Source organism: Oreochromis aureus, linkage group 3 (genome assembly GCF_013358895.1).
Source record: "Oreochromis aureus strain Israel breed Guangdong linkage group 3, ZZ_aureus, whole genome shotgun sequence".
Lineage (NCBI taxonomy): Eukaryota > Metazoa > Chordata > Actinopteri > Cichliformes > Cichlidae > Oreochromis > Oreochromis aureus.
This window is the reverse complement of record NC_052944.1, coordinates 52,438,932-52,457,148: the sequence shown is the minus strand read 5'-3', so window position 1 is coordinate 52,457,148 and position 18,217 is coordinate 52,438,932. Positions and strand designations below refer to the sequence as shown.

Here is an 18,217-nt window from a genome sequence, read left to right as displayed (position 1 = left end):
TGAAGTACCGCAACTGCAATATGGGCAAAAAACCAAATGCAAAGCAAAAAAAGTTAAATAAACAAAACAAAACAAAAAATCCCCAACAACTTTACTTTAACTCCTGACGACTGTACTCAGTTTTGCCTCTTGTATGAAAATCAATTAATAAATAATTAATAATAAATTAATAAACAAACAGGCACATGTCATCTCTTTTTAGCCGACATCCCTGGTTCAAATCGGTTTGATTTTTCGGTTTGGCTGGCAGTGATGTTAAATAACTAATCTCCAATGCACAAAAACAAAAGTAAAAAGTTTTCAGAAAAATAAATACTCAGTAAAGTACAGATACCTGAAAATTCCACTGAAGTACAGTAACAAAGTATTTGTACTTTGTTTGTCTGCCATCTCTCAGTTGCCAATAACTTCAAGGAGGAAACTCCTGGAGGAGCAACAGAGGAGGGAGGAAGCTGAAAAGAAACTGCAGGACATTAAAGAAAAGGTTTGTATTTGTTATTTGTTATATATATTTGTCATATGTGTGTATGTGTGTGTTCCTATTAAATGTCTCTTTTCTCTGTATTGCAAAGAGTTATGAAGGAGATTATTTTGTTTATTTGGTAACAAATGTCTTTAAAAGTAACTTTTTCTATATATTGAGCAAAATTATAATTCATGTTGACATTCAAAGACATTACTGAAATGTAGCAACTTCCTTTTTTCATTTAGTATTTATGATTATAGAATAGAATAAAATAGAATCGCCACGTTATTGTCATTCGGAATAGTTAGTGCACATCAGAATGAAATTCCAGTGCATTTACTCATCATCAAATAGAAAAATAAATACATAAATAAATGAAATAAAAGTCTAAAGGTATAAAATGTAATAAAAATTCATGTAAGAATATAAAATAAGAAATATTTTAGTTTATTAGTAAGGAAATTATTAAGGAAAAGCTGTGCGGAATTTTTAATATATCGAACAGGAATAACAGCAGCAGAACAGTTACAATCATCATTGCTGCCGTGAAATGACACTGCTGTAAATATACAGTCACGGGGGACAGAGGGGAGCAGGGGCGGATCTAGAATTTTCTTAGGGTGGCAAAGAAATCAAATGGGGTGGCAAAATGAAAGCCTTTTTTTTCAAACACATATGCAGGTGGTTATATCTGGTTCAAATAATTCAAATGCAGTAAGTATACACGTTTTTCATATAAATATAGTCTATAACTTAATTATCATCTGTAGCCCACATAATTAAACACTTTAGTTACATAAAACATGTGAGTTTTGATCTTATGTACTGTATAGCCTGTATAATAAATAAACATGTATCCCAATAAATATAAAATCCAGAAAGCTACACAACATGGGGCGGTTCATTTACAAACACAAGTCATTTCATTTCTTTATTTATTTCACACATGGTTCAACAGTGTTTCTTTTTCTACATACAGAACCTCCTTCCCATTAATATGGCACTGCACCCATGGGTGAAAAGGAGCAGGAAGAAGAATAAATTCTTGTTAGCACCTGCCCCCTATCTGCAATCCAAAATATTCTTACAAGACGGCGCTAATAACACCCAAAAAAAACAACAACCCTCTAACATGTATCTTTATGTGACAATGCAAAACTAAACAACAAATCAATATAATCAGCAATATACAGCATTAAATGGCAATGAAAATGTTTTCTTCCACATTTAGTCCTAATTACTTTCATGTTCTTCATATTGATTTATCCTTTTAAATATGTAACACATTTTAAAACTGTGCATGTTTGTACAGCTCTTGAGATTATCTTCAAGAGAATTCCATATTCTTATACCTTTAACTGTCGGACACATTTGCCTTTGTGTGGTTCTAGCAAACTTATGCTTAAAGTCAAACTTCCTTCTACTGTCCCCACTTCCTGAACACAACACAAACAAACTTTGTAACTTAAGAGGTAATGTATTATTTTTTGCCTTGCACATGAATAATAATGTCTGTAATTTCACTAAGTCTTCAAATTTCAACAATTTAGATTTTATAAACAAATTATTTGTATGTTCTCTATATTTAACATTATGAACCATTCGTACCACTTTCTTCTGTAACAAGTATAGAGGATGTATATAAGTCGCATATGTATTCCCCCACACCTCAGCACAATAACTGAGATAGGGGAAAATTAGTGAGAAATATAAAATACGCATTGCCTTATAATCTAGTACATCTCTGACATTACCCAGAATATAAATATTTTTAACCATCTTTTTTCTAACATATTCAATATGAGATTTCCATTTTAATTTATCATCCAATACTACCCCCCAAAAACGGAGTTCAGTAACTCTCTCAATTGGAACTCCATCAATGGACAGAATTACTTCATCCTCTTTTACCCGATTTCCAAAAATCATAAATTTCGTTTTTGTCAAGTTCAAAGATAATTTGTTTACATCAAACCATTTTTTTAGTTTTTCCATTTCAGAAACCATTAATTCAGCCAATTCTTTCAATTTATCCCCAGCACAATAAAAATTTGTATCATCTGCAAACAAAACGAAATTTAACATATTGGACACATCACAAATATCATTTATATATAAATTAAAAAGTTTTGGTCCCAAAACAGACCCTTGAGGAACCCCACATTCAATTTTCAATCTTTCAGAGGAATTGCCTAAATAATACACATACTGGGTCCTATTTTCTAAATAACTACTTAACCAGTTTAATGCAATTCCTCTCACCCCATAAGTATTAAGCTTAGAAATCAAAATAGAATGTTGCATCGTATCAAAAGCTTTTTTTAAGTCAATAAATACTCCTATTGTATATTTATTATTATCTGTTGCACACGAAATATCGTCAATAGTAGTCATCAGTGCTAATGCCGTTGATCTGTTTTTCCGAAATCCATATTGATTTTCACTTAGTAATTGATGTTTTTCAATAAAGCTATCAAGTCTTTCCACAAACAGTTTTTCAAGTACTTTAGAAAACTGTGACAGAAGTGACACTGGCCTATAATTATTAAAACTATGTTTATCTCCCTTTTTATACAGAGGTATTACTTTTGCCACTTTCATTCTGTCAGGAAATACGCCAGTATGGAATGAAAGATTGAAAATATAACAAAGAGAAGTAATTATACAGTCCAATGTCTTTTTAACTATTACCATATCTAAACCATCGCAATCAGTAGAGGTCTTATTTTTAGTCTTGTTTAAAATTGCTGCAATTTCTTTTTCAGTGATATCAGCTAAAAATATAGACTTAACTACTCTGCTTTCACCTTTCCAATCATCCTTTTGTTCTAACTTATCATGTTTTCTAATTAGATTTGCCAAATTAGGGCCAATATTTACAAAAAAGGAATTGAATTCATTTACCACTTCATTCATGTCCTTTATAATCTTATCTTCCTTATGAAAATACTTAGGCAAATCTAAGGAATCATTCTTATTGCCTAATATCTCTCTGAAAATATTCCAAATACCCTTCATATTATTTGTCTTTTCTTGAAATAATTTGTTATAGTATTCTTTCTTGGCCTTCCTCAATATTAATACTAGCCTATTTTTATAGACTTTATATTTCATTTCAGCAGTCTTTGTTCTGAGTTTTATATAATCGCTATACAGTTTGTTCTTCTTTTTGCACGCGTTTACTAGCCCCTTAGTTATCCATGGTTTAAAATTAGTTTTCTTCTTCTTAACCTTAAGCGGTACCAGTGGACAATGTTTTCCATACAAGGCCAAATAAGTATTTAAAAACGTGTCATATGCGACATTAACATCATTTACATAAACCTCCTTCCAATCCTCTTCCATGAGGTCATGTCTAAATTTATTTATTGCATCCTCATTTCTTATCCTTATACATCTGTCCAATTGCTCTTCCTCCTCCTCCTTACAATTTCTCATATTATAATCTAAGGTAAAAAAAACAGGTAAATGATCACTTATATCATTTATGATAAGGCCACTTTTAATATTATTCCCTAAACTATTAATAAAAATATGATCAATTAATGTTGCTGATGTATCCGTTATTCTACTCGGCTTTGAAATCAGAGGGTACAATCCATTTCCAAGTAGTAATTCTAAAAAGTCTGATGCCATGTGATTAGTCTCTTTTAGAAAATCAATATTATAATCCCCACACAAACAGAAAGTCTTATTTCCCTTAAGTCTAACTTAAATTTCACACTGTTTTTTGTTAGAAAACAATCACATTGTTATATGCTTAAATTACACAAAATGTCAGAAATCTACTGTCATGAACAAAAATGTAAACCTAATTTTTCATGATTTGTTGGATTAACCTCTGAGGGTTTTTTTTTTTTTTTTTTGACTCCTTTGACTCCTTTTGAGTTTATGTTTGTATTTCACCCTCAGACTGTTTCATTTTATTTTTTTCCCCCTTGCCTTGTTTGGTATCATTCTTTTCAGCTCAACTGAATTTAGTTGTTTTTTTCACTGACATACTGCATTAGTATTACTGATCTGAAATCACACAAAGAACTTAAAATGCTAGTAGTATTTTTTTACTGTAAAAAAACCACAGACATGTTGAGTAAATGTTTATAACTTGAAATGCAAATATAAATTCTACATTTTGTAAACATATACAACTATTTATCTAAAAACGCAGCCAATACACCTGCCGTTTTTTTTTTCCATTTTGTACAACCATTTAAAAATATTACTAAAACTAAAATGAGAGAACAATCAGGTTTCGCAATAAGATGCCCCACAAATGATGTGTGCCAGTAAAAAAAAAGTTTGTCCACCAAACGACAGAGGAGAACAGCACAGGGATAAACCTGCAGGCCTGATAACAGGAGGTGTATCACTCCGCTGGTTTTCTACTTAGTGACAGTGTTTACATTGCAAATGTGCCTTTGTGACATTCATTAGTGCCCTCACTGACACACAAAACAACGACTACACAACAGAACAACTACACAAGACAACACACTAAGTATACACTCCACACTAAACGTCACAAATCTCCCACATCTAAAAACTCTCTCTCTCTCTCTCTCTCTCTCTCGCTCGCTCTGTCTCGCTGCCGTTACCGTGACTCCAAAAACGTTCCCCTCTTCCTAAACAACCAAATCCCACATGTTGACTTTTTTTTTTAAATTGGTCGACATGGTACATTTCAACCTTTTTTTCCTTTCTTTCCTGCTTTTGCGCTGTCCTTAGAAAACGCTTAAAACACACACAGACACAAACGTGACGACAGTATTTAGAAAAACGCATGGCTTATATATATTATCATAACTCTGGATTTATTGGGCTGTAATTAAAGGCTACATTCACACTGCAGGCGAAAGCGCATCAAATCCGATTTTTTTGACCCTATGCGGTCCATATCCGATCATGGTATGACAGTGTGAACGGCACAAATCCGATATTTTCAAATCCGATCTGGGTCACTTTCGTATGTGGTACTGAATCCGATACATATCCGATGTTTTAGAAAGCAACTGCTGTTTGAATGGTCATGTCGCATTAAATCCGTCTTTTACATCACTGACACAAGACAGACGCCAATTATCAGCGCCGGAGAAGCGCCCGAGAATCCATCGCGAACGCTTCCTGGCCATCCAGTGTAAATGTTAGTGAAACTGTTGGGTAGACAACGTGAACATTTTATTTGTACTGTATAATCTGCAGATTCTGACAGATTTCTGCAACTATCCTTTGAAGTACCGCTTCTCTCTAAAACAGCAATAAAGATAATTATTAGGTTATTTACATTATTATGCAAATAACAAAATAACTTAAAGCAAAAATTGGGAAACGTAAAGCCCGAAGTGAAGGTCCTGGAGCCATTTTTCATCCACTGTGTTTTTTAATTTCAGGCCATTTTCACTGTGTTGAATAGAATATAGCCAAATTTGCCAAATATTTATTTATTTTTTTTTTAATTTTTAGAATTGCGGTCTGAGTTCATTTTAGCTTAAAGTGGCTAAGCTACAAACCGCCATCCACCTTTGGTCCTAGAGCCAAAAAACGCCCCATTGAAACCCATTATAAACGCTATTTTTCATTGCACGATCATTATAACTAAATGTAGTGCCATCCTCCAAGTGAGGGTGACACAAAAATTCAGATTTTGAGCGTGTCTTTCTGCTTTAAAAAGTGGGAAAAAAGAGTAGTGTTGTGTGTCACTATCATTGATCTTTATATTTTAAAAAAATATAAAGGTCTTTATGCCTAAAAAAAGAAAAAAAGACACAAACACACTTTTTTTTCCAAAAGTATTCAAAAGTATTTTCTCTCAGACGGCCACACTCCAATACAAACAAATTAAATATAAAAGCAAGGACCAAAACCAAATTAGATTTTATTTTTCCCTTCAAGCTCGTTTTTTAAACACATCTGCGCTTGAATCCCCCCTGCCCCGGAAGTAGTCACTGACGGAGAGCAACACAGGCACAGAGCGCTTCGAACGCCATTACGCGGATGCAACGGAGAACAAAGCGAATCAACTGTTACGGATCAGGTAGCGACACCAACGATCTGCAAATTGTGAGCGAAGAGGAGATCGATGGGAACAGCCACAGGATAATTTCAACAAACTGACGGACAATGGCGAGGCTCGCACCGTACTGTCAGCGTAAAGGTATGCCGTGTGCCAAAGTGCGCTCTTCCGACAATAAAAGCCCCGCTCCCGCTCTCGGGAGTATGAAAAGTGCTGATGTTTTCGTTTGAAAAAGTGAAAAGTAAGTATCGTTACATTACCGTTGAGTTTGAGGGTTACAACAAAAAAAAATTTTTAACCCTTAAGATGGCACAGTGACGTCACGACGACTTCCTTCCGGTCTATGCGTCTTTTTATTTGTTGCTAATTTTTTCCTCTGTTTACATCCCCAAATCCTCTAGTTTTATAGACAACGACAGCAGATCACTTCTAAACGTCGGTGATAAGCTTGCACGTGTAATCTTGGACACTTTTAAACCCGACCGAGCCTGCCCGCCTGGCCGTCTATTGTTGTTCCACGCTGACATGCCGCTAAGCGCAGGAGCGCCGGTGGGTGAAACGCGCTGGCTTTCGGCTCCTTTTTGATACATTTCAGTGCGTGTTGTACTTGTATAACTATGCATGTGACAAAAAAACGAAAGAATCTTTCTTGCTATCGTGCTATGTGACCTGCCGTGCCAAATTAGATGTTGGAACATGTTTCCACTAGTTTAGGATTATGCGCGATCTTCATGACACAAAGACACTACGTGTTTGTGTCATGAAAAACAAAAATGAGACATTGGTATCGTTACATTCAGTTTGGATGGTTCAAAGATTACCACTGACATTCATTTTGATACATTATTATTTTTTGGCAAAAGCACACTAAATGTCATATAGTGCCATATCAGGTTTATCATGTTTTGCTTACACTAAATGCTTATTACCTTGTTTTGTTCTAAAATAAAATAAAAAATTGTCTAAATAACAATACAAGATCACTTTGAACCAGAAAAACATTTATTTTACAAGGATGAACATAAACATTTATGTTGCTGGGAATTGGGAAAGTTGTGCGTCCGGCAGCGGCTGTCAGAGGCTCAAGCTGCCGCAGGCAGCAGCTCCAGTGCCCGCTGCCAGTAGCTGCAGCGGTGAGATAGTGTTTGGTGTCATGAACTCGCTGTGTGGAGGCAGATGAGGACCCAAACGCAAAACTCACGGAGACAGGAACTGAACTCAAAATCACTGCTTTATTGCAGGCTATACAATGAAACAGAACTAAACTGGGAATGCTAACAGAAGACCGAGGGAACACAGGGAGGCACACAGGTTCGGGAAAGAGACGTTGACGAAGCGACACTGAACTGAGAGAGACATGCACATAAATACACAGAGGCTTAACGAGGGAAGTGGGGACACACGGGGAACACAGCTGACACAGATAACCGTAACGAGACATGGCAGGAAAAACGCGACACTGACGGGAGACTGTCAAAGTAAAACAGGAAGTACAGAGGTGCAGACGGGAGGAGAGAGAGACAGGAGAGCACGGGGAAAGCACAGGCGTAGCGGGCTGGGGAGACATGGAATGAAACACAAGGAGGGGAAACGAGGGCTCACAGATACACAGAGGAGCACACAGGGGGTAACCAAAATAAGGGACATCTTAACAGAACCTAGGAATCATGGCATAATGAAAGAACAAAAGTACAAAAACACAGAATACTGGGCCAACGTGGCCCAGGACCATGACATCACCCCCCCCTCAAGGGCTGGCTCCCGACAGCCCAAACCCAAGAACCAAAAGACAAGAAAAAACAGAAAACAACCCACCCAGGGCGGGAGGCGGGGGACCAGGACGGAGGGAACGAAACCAAACAAAAGACAAGGAGCACGAGACCAAAACTGAGTCCACAAACACACAAAAACAGTTCAAAACAGGGAAGCGGTGTCCATAGAGAACAGGAGGTTGACCCGGGGGGCGACAGCACAAAAGTTCAGTTCGGCTGTTCCGGGGGCCGGCCACGTGGAAAGTGGCAGTGGCAGCAGAACGGGTCCGGGGGCCGACCGCGTGGAAGACGGCGGCGGCAGCAGAACGGGTCCGGAGGCCGACCGCGTGGAAGACGGCGGCGGCAGCAGAACGGGTCCGGAGGCCGACCGCGTGGAAGACGGCGGCGGCAGCAGAACGGGTCCGGGGGCCGACCGCGTGGAAGACGGCGGCGGCAGCAGAGCGTCGGGCGTACTGGTCGAAGCTTGGTGGGCACAGGACCAGACGAGGCGGGACCAGACGGTGGCGTGGCAGCCACGGGCGACGATGGAACCGGACCAGACGGTGGCGTGGCAGCCACGGGCGACGGCGTAGGCGGAGCTGAAGCAGAAGCCGGAGCCGGCGTAGGCGACGCAGAAGCCGGACCAGGCGACGGCGAAGCTGAAGCAGAGGTAGAGGCCGGGCCAGGCGTGAGCGAAGCTGAAGCAGAGGCCGGACCAGGCGATGGCGATGGCGTAGGCAGAGCAGGAGCAGAAGCCGGAGCTGGACCAGGCGGAGCAGAAGCAGAAGCCGGACCAGGCGACGGTGAAGTGGACCCTCCAGCGGAAACTAGGAGCGGCTGGAGGGGTTGACCAGAGCCGCCAGTGGAGACGAGGAGCGGCTGGAGAGGTTCTCCTGAACCCCCAGCGGAGACGAGGAGGTGCTGGCCGGGCTGACCAGAGCCGCCAGCGGAGACGAGGGACAGCTGGAGAGGTTCTCCTGAACCTCCAGCGGAGACAAGGAGGTGCTGGCCGGGCTGATCAGAGCCGCCAGCGGAGACGAGGGACGGCTGGAGAGGTTCTCCTGAACCCCCAGCAGAGACGAGGAGGTGCTGGCCGGGCTGACCAGAGCCGCCAGCGGAGACGAGGAGCGGCTGGAGCGGTTCTCCTGAACCCCCAGCAGAGACGAGGAGCGGCTGGAGAGGTTCTCCTGAACCCCCAGCAGAGACGAGGAGGTGCTGGCCGGGCTGACCAGAGCCGCCAGCGGAGACGAGGGACGGCTGGAGAGGTTCCCCTGAACCCCCAGCGGAGACGAGGAGGTGCTGGCCGGGCTGACCAGAGCCGCCAACGGAGACGAGGGACGGCTGGAGAGGTTCTCCTGAACCCCCAGCGGAGACGAGGGATGGCTGGAGCGGTTCTCCTGAACCGCCAGCGAGAAGAGGTGCAGAGCCAGCAGGTGCGGAGACCTCTGGCTCAGTGGACGCTAACTGTAGCTGCACAGGGCACGCAGTCGGCTTGGGATGCAACGGCTGGGGCTGTGCAGTGCAAACAGTCTGTCCAAGCTTTGTCAGCACCACGCAGTCCTCAGCTGGCTGAGTGGGCTCACAAGAGCTTCTAGCAGAGGGTGGCAGTAACTGAACGGGTTGCAGAGCCACTAACTGAGCTGGTGACAGAGTTAATGACTGAGCTGATAACTGAACAGGCGATGGAGCAAGAAACTGAGGTGGCAACAGAGCGAATGACTGAACAGGTAATGGAGCTGATAACTGTGCTATAGACTGAGCTGGTAACAAAACAGGAAACTGTGCTAATAACTGAGCTAATGACTGCGCTATGGACAAAAGTGCAAGTTGTAGCGGTGGTTGCAGTGATGGTGGATCAGCAGGTAGTTGAGCTGGTGACTGAGCAGGTATCTGACTCTTGGCTGCTCTCCTCCGGGGAACAGGAACGGGTGCAGGGCCTGGCCGAACACCAGCCATCCCCACCCGAGGAACAGATACGGGTGCAGGGACGAACTGGGCTCTTGCAGCCTTTACCCTGGGAGCCGGCGTAGGTGCAGGAGCTAGCTGGGCCTCTGCTGCTCCCACCCAAGGAACTGAGACGGGTGCAGGAGTCGGCAGGGTCACAGCTGACCTCACCCGGGGAACCGGAACAGGTGCTGGCAATGGCTGGGTGTCCATCAACCCCACCCGGGGAGCAGGTATGGGTGCCGGGATGAATGGAGCCTCTGCCAGGCTGGAGACAGAAGCAGGGACCAGCTGGACCTCAGCCACCCTCACCCGAGGAACTGATACGGGTGCAAGGGAAAGCTGGGCCCGTGCTGCCCTGGGTACAGGAACCGGAGTTGGAGAGCTGCGCCCAGGAGCCGTAACAGGCATAGGGAAAACCAAGTTCGTGGAGCCAAACACAGGTTCAGAAAACAGAGACTTATGGCAGGCCAATCTTAGCAACTCTGCTGTTCTTAATCTGTCCATGTTAGAAGTAGCAGTCTTTAAAACAGTCATTCTACAGAAGGATCCAGGCTTAGCAAAGTTAGAGTCTGTAATCCTTGGCTCAGAAGGAGCAGTTATAGAAATAGGAGCATTCACATAGCCTGTTTCTACGTATGCAGGCTGGTGAGCAACACAATCCAGGAGTGAAGAAACACCATACACAGTCTCATGTTCAGCAGGTACAGGAGTAGGGGAGTTAACACAGGCGGTGTCTGAAGCAACTGGGTGCGAAACTAACTCAGGAATAGGCAACTCGGGCTCCCCTAGCAGTTTACACATGACGGACGGTAGCTTGTTGCCCTTAACCTCAACAACAGTAATTGAATGCACAGTTTTAGTATTTGCAAAACCTGAGTTAACAGACCTCGCCTCAGCTATTGTTAACTCGAGAGGAGCAACATTGTTTATCCCTGGAGACACAGTTTCAGAGCTAACAGACATGGTAGGAAAATCTAAATGCGGCAGAGGGTCAGAAGCAACCTGAAGAACAGAAAGCGCAACCCTTAAAGGCTGGAAGACACACAGTTCATTCACCAGGGGGTCCTTTCTGGTTTCAGCAGGAAGAGGAACCTCAGGACTGTTTGTTTCAATATTTAGTTCACGGGTATGCAACTCAAAAACAGTCTTTTGTTTATCGACGGTGAGAGTATCAGTCTGTGTGTTAATTACTGCTGACCTGGGAGGAGCAAAGGAAAAACAGTCATTCTCAAACATGGGTGTGAGGGTAGGTAATGCAGGCGCTGGTTTAACTGACCCAGAATTACTAGACACAGAGTTAATGGCCTCTGGGATGACATGCACAGAGTTTACAGTGTCAGAATCTTTCAATGCAGCCTGAAAAGCAGTCTCTAGGGGGGCGATGAACTCAGTCTCATGCTTAATGGGTGCAGAGGTGAACTTAGGAACGTTATGAGACCTGGAAACACAGTCACTTTCAACCTTACTATTCCTCTCTGAGTTACGGACATGAAAAACTGCGGACTGAGGAATAGAACACTGACCGAGTCGGTCCGGCTCGGAAGTGGCATGGAAAAAACAGTCAGCTTCACTCACCACCGGAGTTTGCTCAGTAACACTTGGGTAGCGACGGCGTGAGCGCCGCTTTCCTGGGAACTGTGCCGTGAGTTCCCGGGCTGTAGACGCAGAGCACCTCTGAGACGTCGGCTGACTGGGCCGATGACGGGTCGAGCTGCATCGAAGAGCCAGGGAGCTTGTGCAGCTCCGAGCGTGGAAGTCCCAGGAAGAGCGCAAAGGACTGTAGTGGAGATAGGCTGCTTGTTGGAGGCACGAAATCCCTCTTCGGCCGCCGAGTAACCTTCTTCTTTGCACGGGACGTGGGCGGCGATTGGGGAGGTGAACCGGAAGTTGAGAAGGCCGGAGGAGTTGTGGCAGGCGATAGGCTGAATCCTCCAACTCTTATCACCGGGGGATGAGATGGGGAAAAGGCAGTAGCGTTTGCAGTTTGGAGGCTGCGCGGCCCACCTAGAGCCAGTCGAGTCCCATAAAAGGCAGACTCGGGCTCCCGGGCATGCCGAGCCTCCTGCCTTCTCCTCTCGTTAGGGAAGGCGGAGTCTGTACGCTGCCGATTCCGTAGGGAGTTTGCTGGGTCCATTACTGGTCGCTTCGTACTGTCATGAACTCGCTGTGTGGAGGCAGATGAGGACCCAAACGCAAAACTCACGGAGACAGGAACTGAACTCAAAATCACTGCTTTATTGCAGGCTATACAATGAAACAGAACTAAACTGGGAATGCTAACAGAAGACCGAGGGAACACAGGGAGGCACACAGGTTCGGGAAAGAGACGTTGACGAAGCGACACTGAACTGAGAGAGACATGCACATAAATACACAGAGGCTTAACGAGGGAAGTGGGGACACACGGGGAACACAGCTGACACAGATAACCGTAACGAGACATGGCAGGAAAAACGCGACACTGACGGGAGACTGTCAAAGTAAAACAGGAAGTACAGAGGTGCAGACGGGAGGAGAGAGAGACAGGAGAGCACGGGGAAAGCACAGGCGTAGCGGGCTGGGGAGACATGGAATGAAACACAAGGAGGGGAAACGAGGGCTCACAGATACACAGAGGAGCACACAGGGGGTAACCAAAATAAGGGACATCTTAACAGAACCTAGGAATCATGGCATAATGAAAGAACAAAAGTACAAAAACACAGAATACTGGGCCAACGTGGCCCAGGACCATGACAGTTTGGGTCCCGGTGTCAGCACGACACGTCCGATACCACGTGAAAACAAATATGTAATATTCTGTTGTAGCCCTCAAAGGCCTAATTATAATAACAATCAAATATTACTTCAAATGTATTTCATGGAAAATATTTAAGTTTTTTGTTTTTTTCGGCTAAAAACCCAGTGCGCTCATGTAACGAAACTGGGATTTAAAGGGTTAAAACCCCCGAAATATAATTAAAACTTTATATGAATATTTCAGGGAGAAGTAGTTTTAAAAGACTGACTAATTTAAAGTGGAAAAAAATATTAATATAATATTTTTATAGCACTTTTTATGGCGTGGTCGATTTTTGGCTCTAGGACCAAAAAAGGGAGTATTTTTTTTCATGTGCTCCTGCAAAAAAAATAACGGCAGATCAAAATGAATGTCAGTGGTAATCTTTGGACCATCCAAAGGCCTAATTATAATAACAATCAAATATTACTTGGCTCTAGGACCAAATAAGGATGTGTTTCTAAGGACCTTCCAAATTATATTAAGGGCCATCAGCCAAACAATATTGTTTGCTCTGGGTCTAAACAGAACGCGTTGTGTGTGACATCTTCTTTTGCGCATGCAGGCCGCTTTGAGCGTTCACACTAGAGCGCGTTTGCTGTCGCATTTTATTTGTAGTGTGAACAAGCAGACAAAAAAATCAGATTTGATCAAAATATCGGAATTGAGCATTACGACCTGCAGTGTGAACGTAGCCAAAATGCAAAAACTTTGAAGTCCGAATTTTCAATGTGGGCTGAAATAGAGACTCAGCGTGGCTGCAGCTTGTTGCTATGTCAGCTTACGTCAGTCATGTGATTTGGAGGTACAGCGTGTCTGTGGACCACAGAGGGTTAATAACACTCATCTTCCTTCCATTTCCAGAGTGTAACATCCAACCACCTGTGTAAAAAGCGAAATTCCCATGGTGTTGTTCAAAATGTGCTCTGGCACAATCATAAGCATCGGTTGCTACTGAAAACAAGAAAAAAGCCAGTCCTGCTATGGGCTGAACAATTTGTTAATGGTGGAGGGGGGGAACACTATGCAATATATTCAGTTTTAGCATTTATATTCACTGTTGACTGTAACTATGCTCAAACTGTCAATTTTAATAAACAACACTGTCATATGCAAAACTGGTGTGGCACTTGGGGTGGCAAGGGATCATTTTAGGGTGGCACTTGCCACCCCATGCCACCCTTCTAGATCCGCCCCTGGAGGGGAGGGGGAGGCAGTCAGGGTGGGTGGTTGGTGTGCTGGTGGTTGGAGAATGAAACTATTGTAACATCTGGCTGTCCTGGTCCTGATGCTGCTAAACCTCTTTCCAGAGGGCAGCAGGTAGAACAGTGCATGGTGGGGGTGGGCGGAGTCTCTAATGATGTTATGGACTCTGCTGAGACAGCATCTGTGCTCGACATCCTGGATGGGTGGAGGAGAAGTCCTGATGATCTTCTCTGCAGTGATTTCCTCTCTGAGGCCTTGAAGCTGTCAAACCAGATGGAGACACAGCTGCTCGGCACACTTTTGATGCTGCCTCAGTAGAAAGTGGAGGTGATGGAGGAGAAAGGTGTGCTCTCCTTATCCAAACTGCAACGTGCAGATACTGCTGAGACTGTTTAACCAATGCTGTTTAATGGCCAGTCCAGACTGTCAGTTATCTTAACCAGTTGCCTACACTGAAATACGGCTCAACTCAATTGAATGACAAAGAAACTGTGAATAGTTTAGTCTTCTCTTTTTTGAGTCAAGCTAGATTTGATAAATATTAGATTTTGTGCAATTATGTTTGAATTAAAGGCTGCTTTTAGTTTGGGAGACAGTATATCCACATGGGGCAGCACAGTGGCATAAGTGGTTAGCACCATTTCCATGAGGTAAGAAGGTCTTGGGTTCAAATCTACCATCTGGCTGGGATCTGCATGTTCTCCCCGTGTCAGCATGGGTTCTCTCCAGATAATCTGGCTTCCCACCACAGTCCAAAGACATGCGGTGGGAAGCCAGACAATCTGACTTCTCACCACAGTCCAAAGACATGCAGTTAGTGTGGTTAGCTTAACAGATGATTCTAAATTTCTCATAGATGTGAATGGTTGTCTGTCTCTGTGTTTAGTGGCGATTGTGGCTCAAGAGTTGGCAGTTTGTCTTGCAATCGGAAGGTTGCCGGTTCGAGCCCCGGCTCTGACAGTCTCGGTCGTTGTGTCCGTGGGCAAGACACTTCACCCATTGCCTACTGGTGGTGGTCAGAGGGCCCGGTGATGCCAGTGTCGGGGAGCCTCGCCTCTGTCAGCGCGCCCCAGGGCGGCTGTGGCTACAATGTAGCTTGCCGTCACCAGTGTGTGAATGGGTGGATGACTGAATGTGTAAAGTGCTTTGGGGTCCTTAGGGACGAGTTAAGCGCTATACAAATGCAGGCCATTTACCATTATTATCAGGATGTCCTAAAAACTCGCTAAAAAGCCTTCAGCTAATCCAAAATGCTGCAGCAAGAGTCCTGACAGGGACTAGAAAGAGAGAGCATATTTCTCCTGTTTTGGCTTCCCTTCATTGGCTTCCTGTTAAATCCAGAATTGAATTAAAAAAGGCCATTTACCATTTATTGAGGAGTAGCGACACATGCCGCGGCAAACCTTGAGTTTGCAAATAAACATATTTAAGGTAACTTTCAGGCATTAACTTAACAGTTAAGTACCACAAATTTCGTCGTACTTGATGTACGACATAATTGAACTGCAGAATGACAGAAGGACGTGGCAATCTTGATGTCCAACTATTTGTCACTTAGCAGACTTGCTGCTAAAACTTGATGCACATCTGTGACCGATTGTTTCCAATGGTTTGCTAACCAAATGTGGTAGCCCAGATGTTGCACACTCATCCTTCTGGGGTACACATATTTGCAATCAGTTACCAAAAGCGAAAAAAAAAAAAATCAAAGCAATAACTGGTAAAAAATAATTTTTCTCAGATGAGGTTGACGTCCTAGTTTGACTCTAGTGTGACTCAAACTATGAAATAAACCTGACACACAAAATACTGGAAGTCAAGTCCACAATAATGAGTAAGAAGACATAAAGAGAAAATATTAAAATTAAATCCATTCGAGAACTCAGATAATTATTAGAGATTTATCAACCCAGGATTTAAAAAATAGGCACTTTACATTGGGGAATGGCTGACTTAAAGAAATAGATGTGTTAAGGCTGGGCGGGCTGGTGTGTTTGCAGTGTGGACCCAAAAGCATACACAGGAGAGAGAAAACTAAGGTGTAACAAAAAGTGAGGGGTTTACTAGGCTGATAGCAAAAACAAGGCAAGGCAAACTGGGGAAAAATTAACCTGAAACCTAAACTGGTAAAAACTAAAACTAAAACATGAAAAACTATGAGATGAACATGGCCTGAACAGGAACATGAGGAAAACCCAAGAAACGAAGAGCTGAGACTCACAGAACCTGTAGTGAGACAAGTGTCGCTCTGTGGTAGAGTATCACTTCCTGTTCTTGCTCAAACACAGTGGTGTTTCTGAGTAGCTTATCTGCTAAGCAATTTAATTAAAAACTTTTAAATACATTCTTTTTTCATGGTATAATCTTCACGTGCTTCATCCGAAGCACACTTTTTGTGTACTCACTACCTAATTTATAGCCAAAGTATTCACTCACTGTGTCTGTACTGTTTCACTAGCTTAGTTTAGCTCGTAGCCGACTCGTTAGCACCATGGCTACTTCACCTGTCCCTCCTGCACTTTCCTGCTCATTGTGTCAGATGTTTAGCTACTCCTCGGCCTCCTTTAGCAGTAATGGTACCTGTAACAAATGTAGCATATTTGCAGCTCTGGAGGCCAGGATTACTGAATTGGAGACATGGCTTCGCACCCTTCATTCACCCGTAGCTAGCCAGGCCCCTGCAGCTGGTGCAGCTACAGGGGCCTGTAGCGTAGGCCCTGCTAGCTGTTCCCTGGCAGACCCCAAGCAGCTGGGGAAAAAGAGCGGCTGGGCGACGGTGAGGAGGAAGCATAGTCCTAAACAGAAGCCCCAGGTACACCACCAACCTGTTCATGTGTCTAACCATTTTTCCCCACTCGGCGACACACCCGCTGGGGGTCAAACTCTGGTAATTGGCGATTCTGTTCTCTAGTGATGGGTAGATGAGGCCTCGTGAAGCGTTTCAGCACATTCCCCAAACTGTATCGATACTGTGTCGACACAGTGTTGCTGTTTTGCTCCATACTGACACCTGCTGGACCTTAAATATCATTGCAGGCAACTGACTTGAGACTCACAACAGACACTGATTCAATGACCTAGTCATACTTGTACACTGTAAGGTATTGTACTTTCCATGGAATCATTTTATATCTTTTACATTTCAAATATTGTAGACATCTATAAAATATATTGTGAATGACACTAAGTGAAAATTTAAATGAAAGTATTGTGAATGTAATATTACCCATTTGACTCAGAGTTTATTATAAAATTCTATTCAGAAAAATAAGTTTATCCAATGTTTTTGCATTCAGTCTATTGCGTTTTTTTGACACCATTTCCCCAGCTTTGGAAAACTCACAGGCACAGATGAAGCTGGGGTACACAAAAGCTGTAAAGCCAGGTGGAAAAAGTTCTGATAAGATGTCTTCCTATTCCCCCAGTACCTTAAAGGATCCTCTGATCTTGGAATGTTTCTCTCCAACACTCTCCACAATACTAAGGGTTGGCAGTCCCTTATAATAAAATTCAGGACTGCCTGGTCCAGAACAGTCTTCCTAGATGCTTGATTTCAAAATAATAAAACACATATTAATAAAAAAAAAAAGATGATAAAGCTGTTCAGTGTCAATATAGGCTGACCTGTGTTCATTCTCAGTGTGTTTGTCTCCTCATTTTCATGTTTGGCTCTGTAATGCCTCTGTAACACTGAGGAGGTGCTTTTGTTTGTGTAAGAAAGCGCCGCAGAACAGATGCGACATTTAACCTGCATAAAATGAAATAAATAATTTTCACTTCAACTCACATTGCTGTTTTTCCTATTCTGATAGATTCCACTGAAACAAAGACAGACAAACTATTACCTTATTTGCAGTTAAAAGATCAAAATGATCCCGCACAGCAGAAACATTTATTTTTCTTTCGGGCTCCATTTTGTTATGGAGAGATGTGTATTTTTTTTTTTTATTCTTTGCGAGAGTAATTTCGTGTTTTTTTGGTGGTGACTCATTCCGTTGACAGATGCGGTACTTTTTAAACACAGTTTGGCACGTTGGCAATGAGCGATACAGCAGCTG

At 43.0% G+C, this 18,217-nt stretch overlaps 1 protein-coding gene across 1 annotated transcript in view; it reads left to right on the top strand.

Moving 5' to 3' along the window:
- The window catches only part of LOC120434296 (butyrophilin subfamily 3 member A2-like), a 62,150-nt gene that overhangs the window by 16,195 nt on the left and 27,738 nt on the right, over positions 1 to 18,217 (top strand). Inside the window, exon 7 of the mRNA XM_039602110.1 lies at positions 398 to 484. Coding sequence (XP_039458044.1) covers positions 398 to 484 — 87 coding nt within the window. The remainder of the gene's footprint in view (positions 1 to 397; positions 485 to 18,217) is intronic.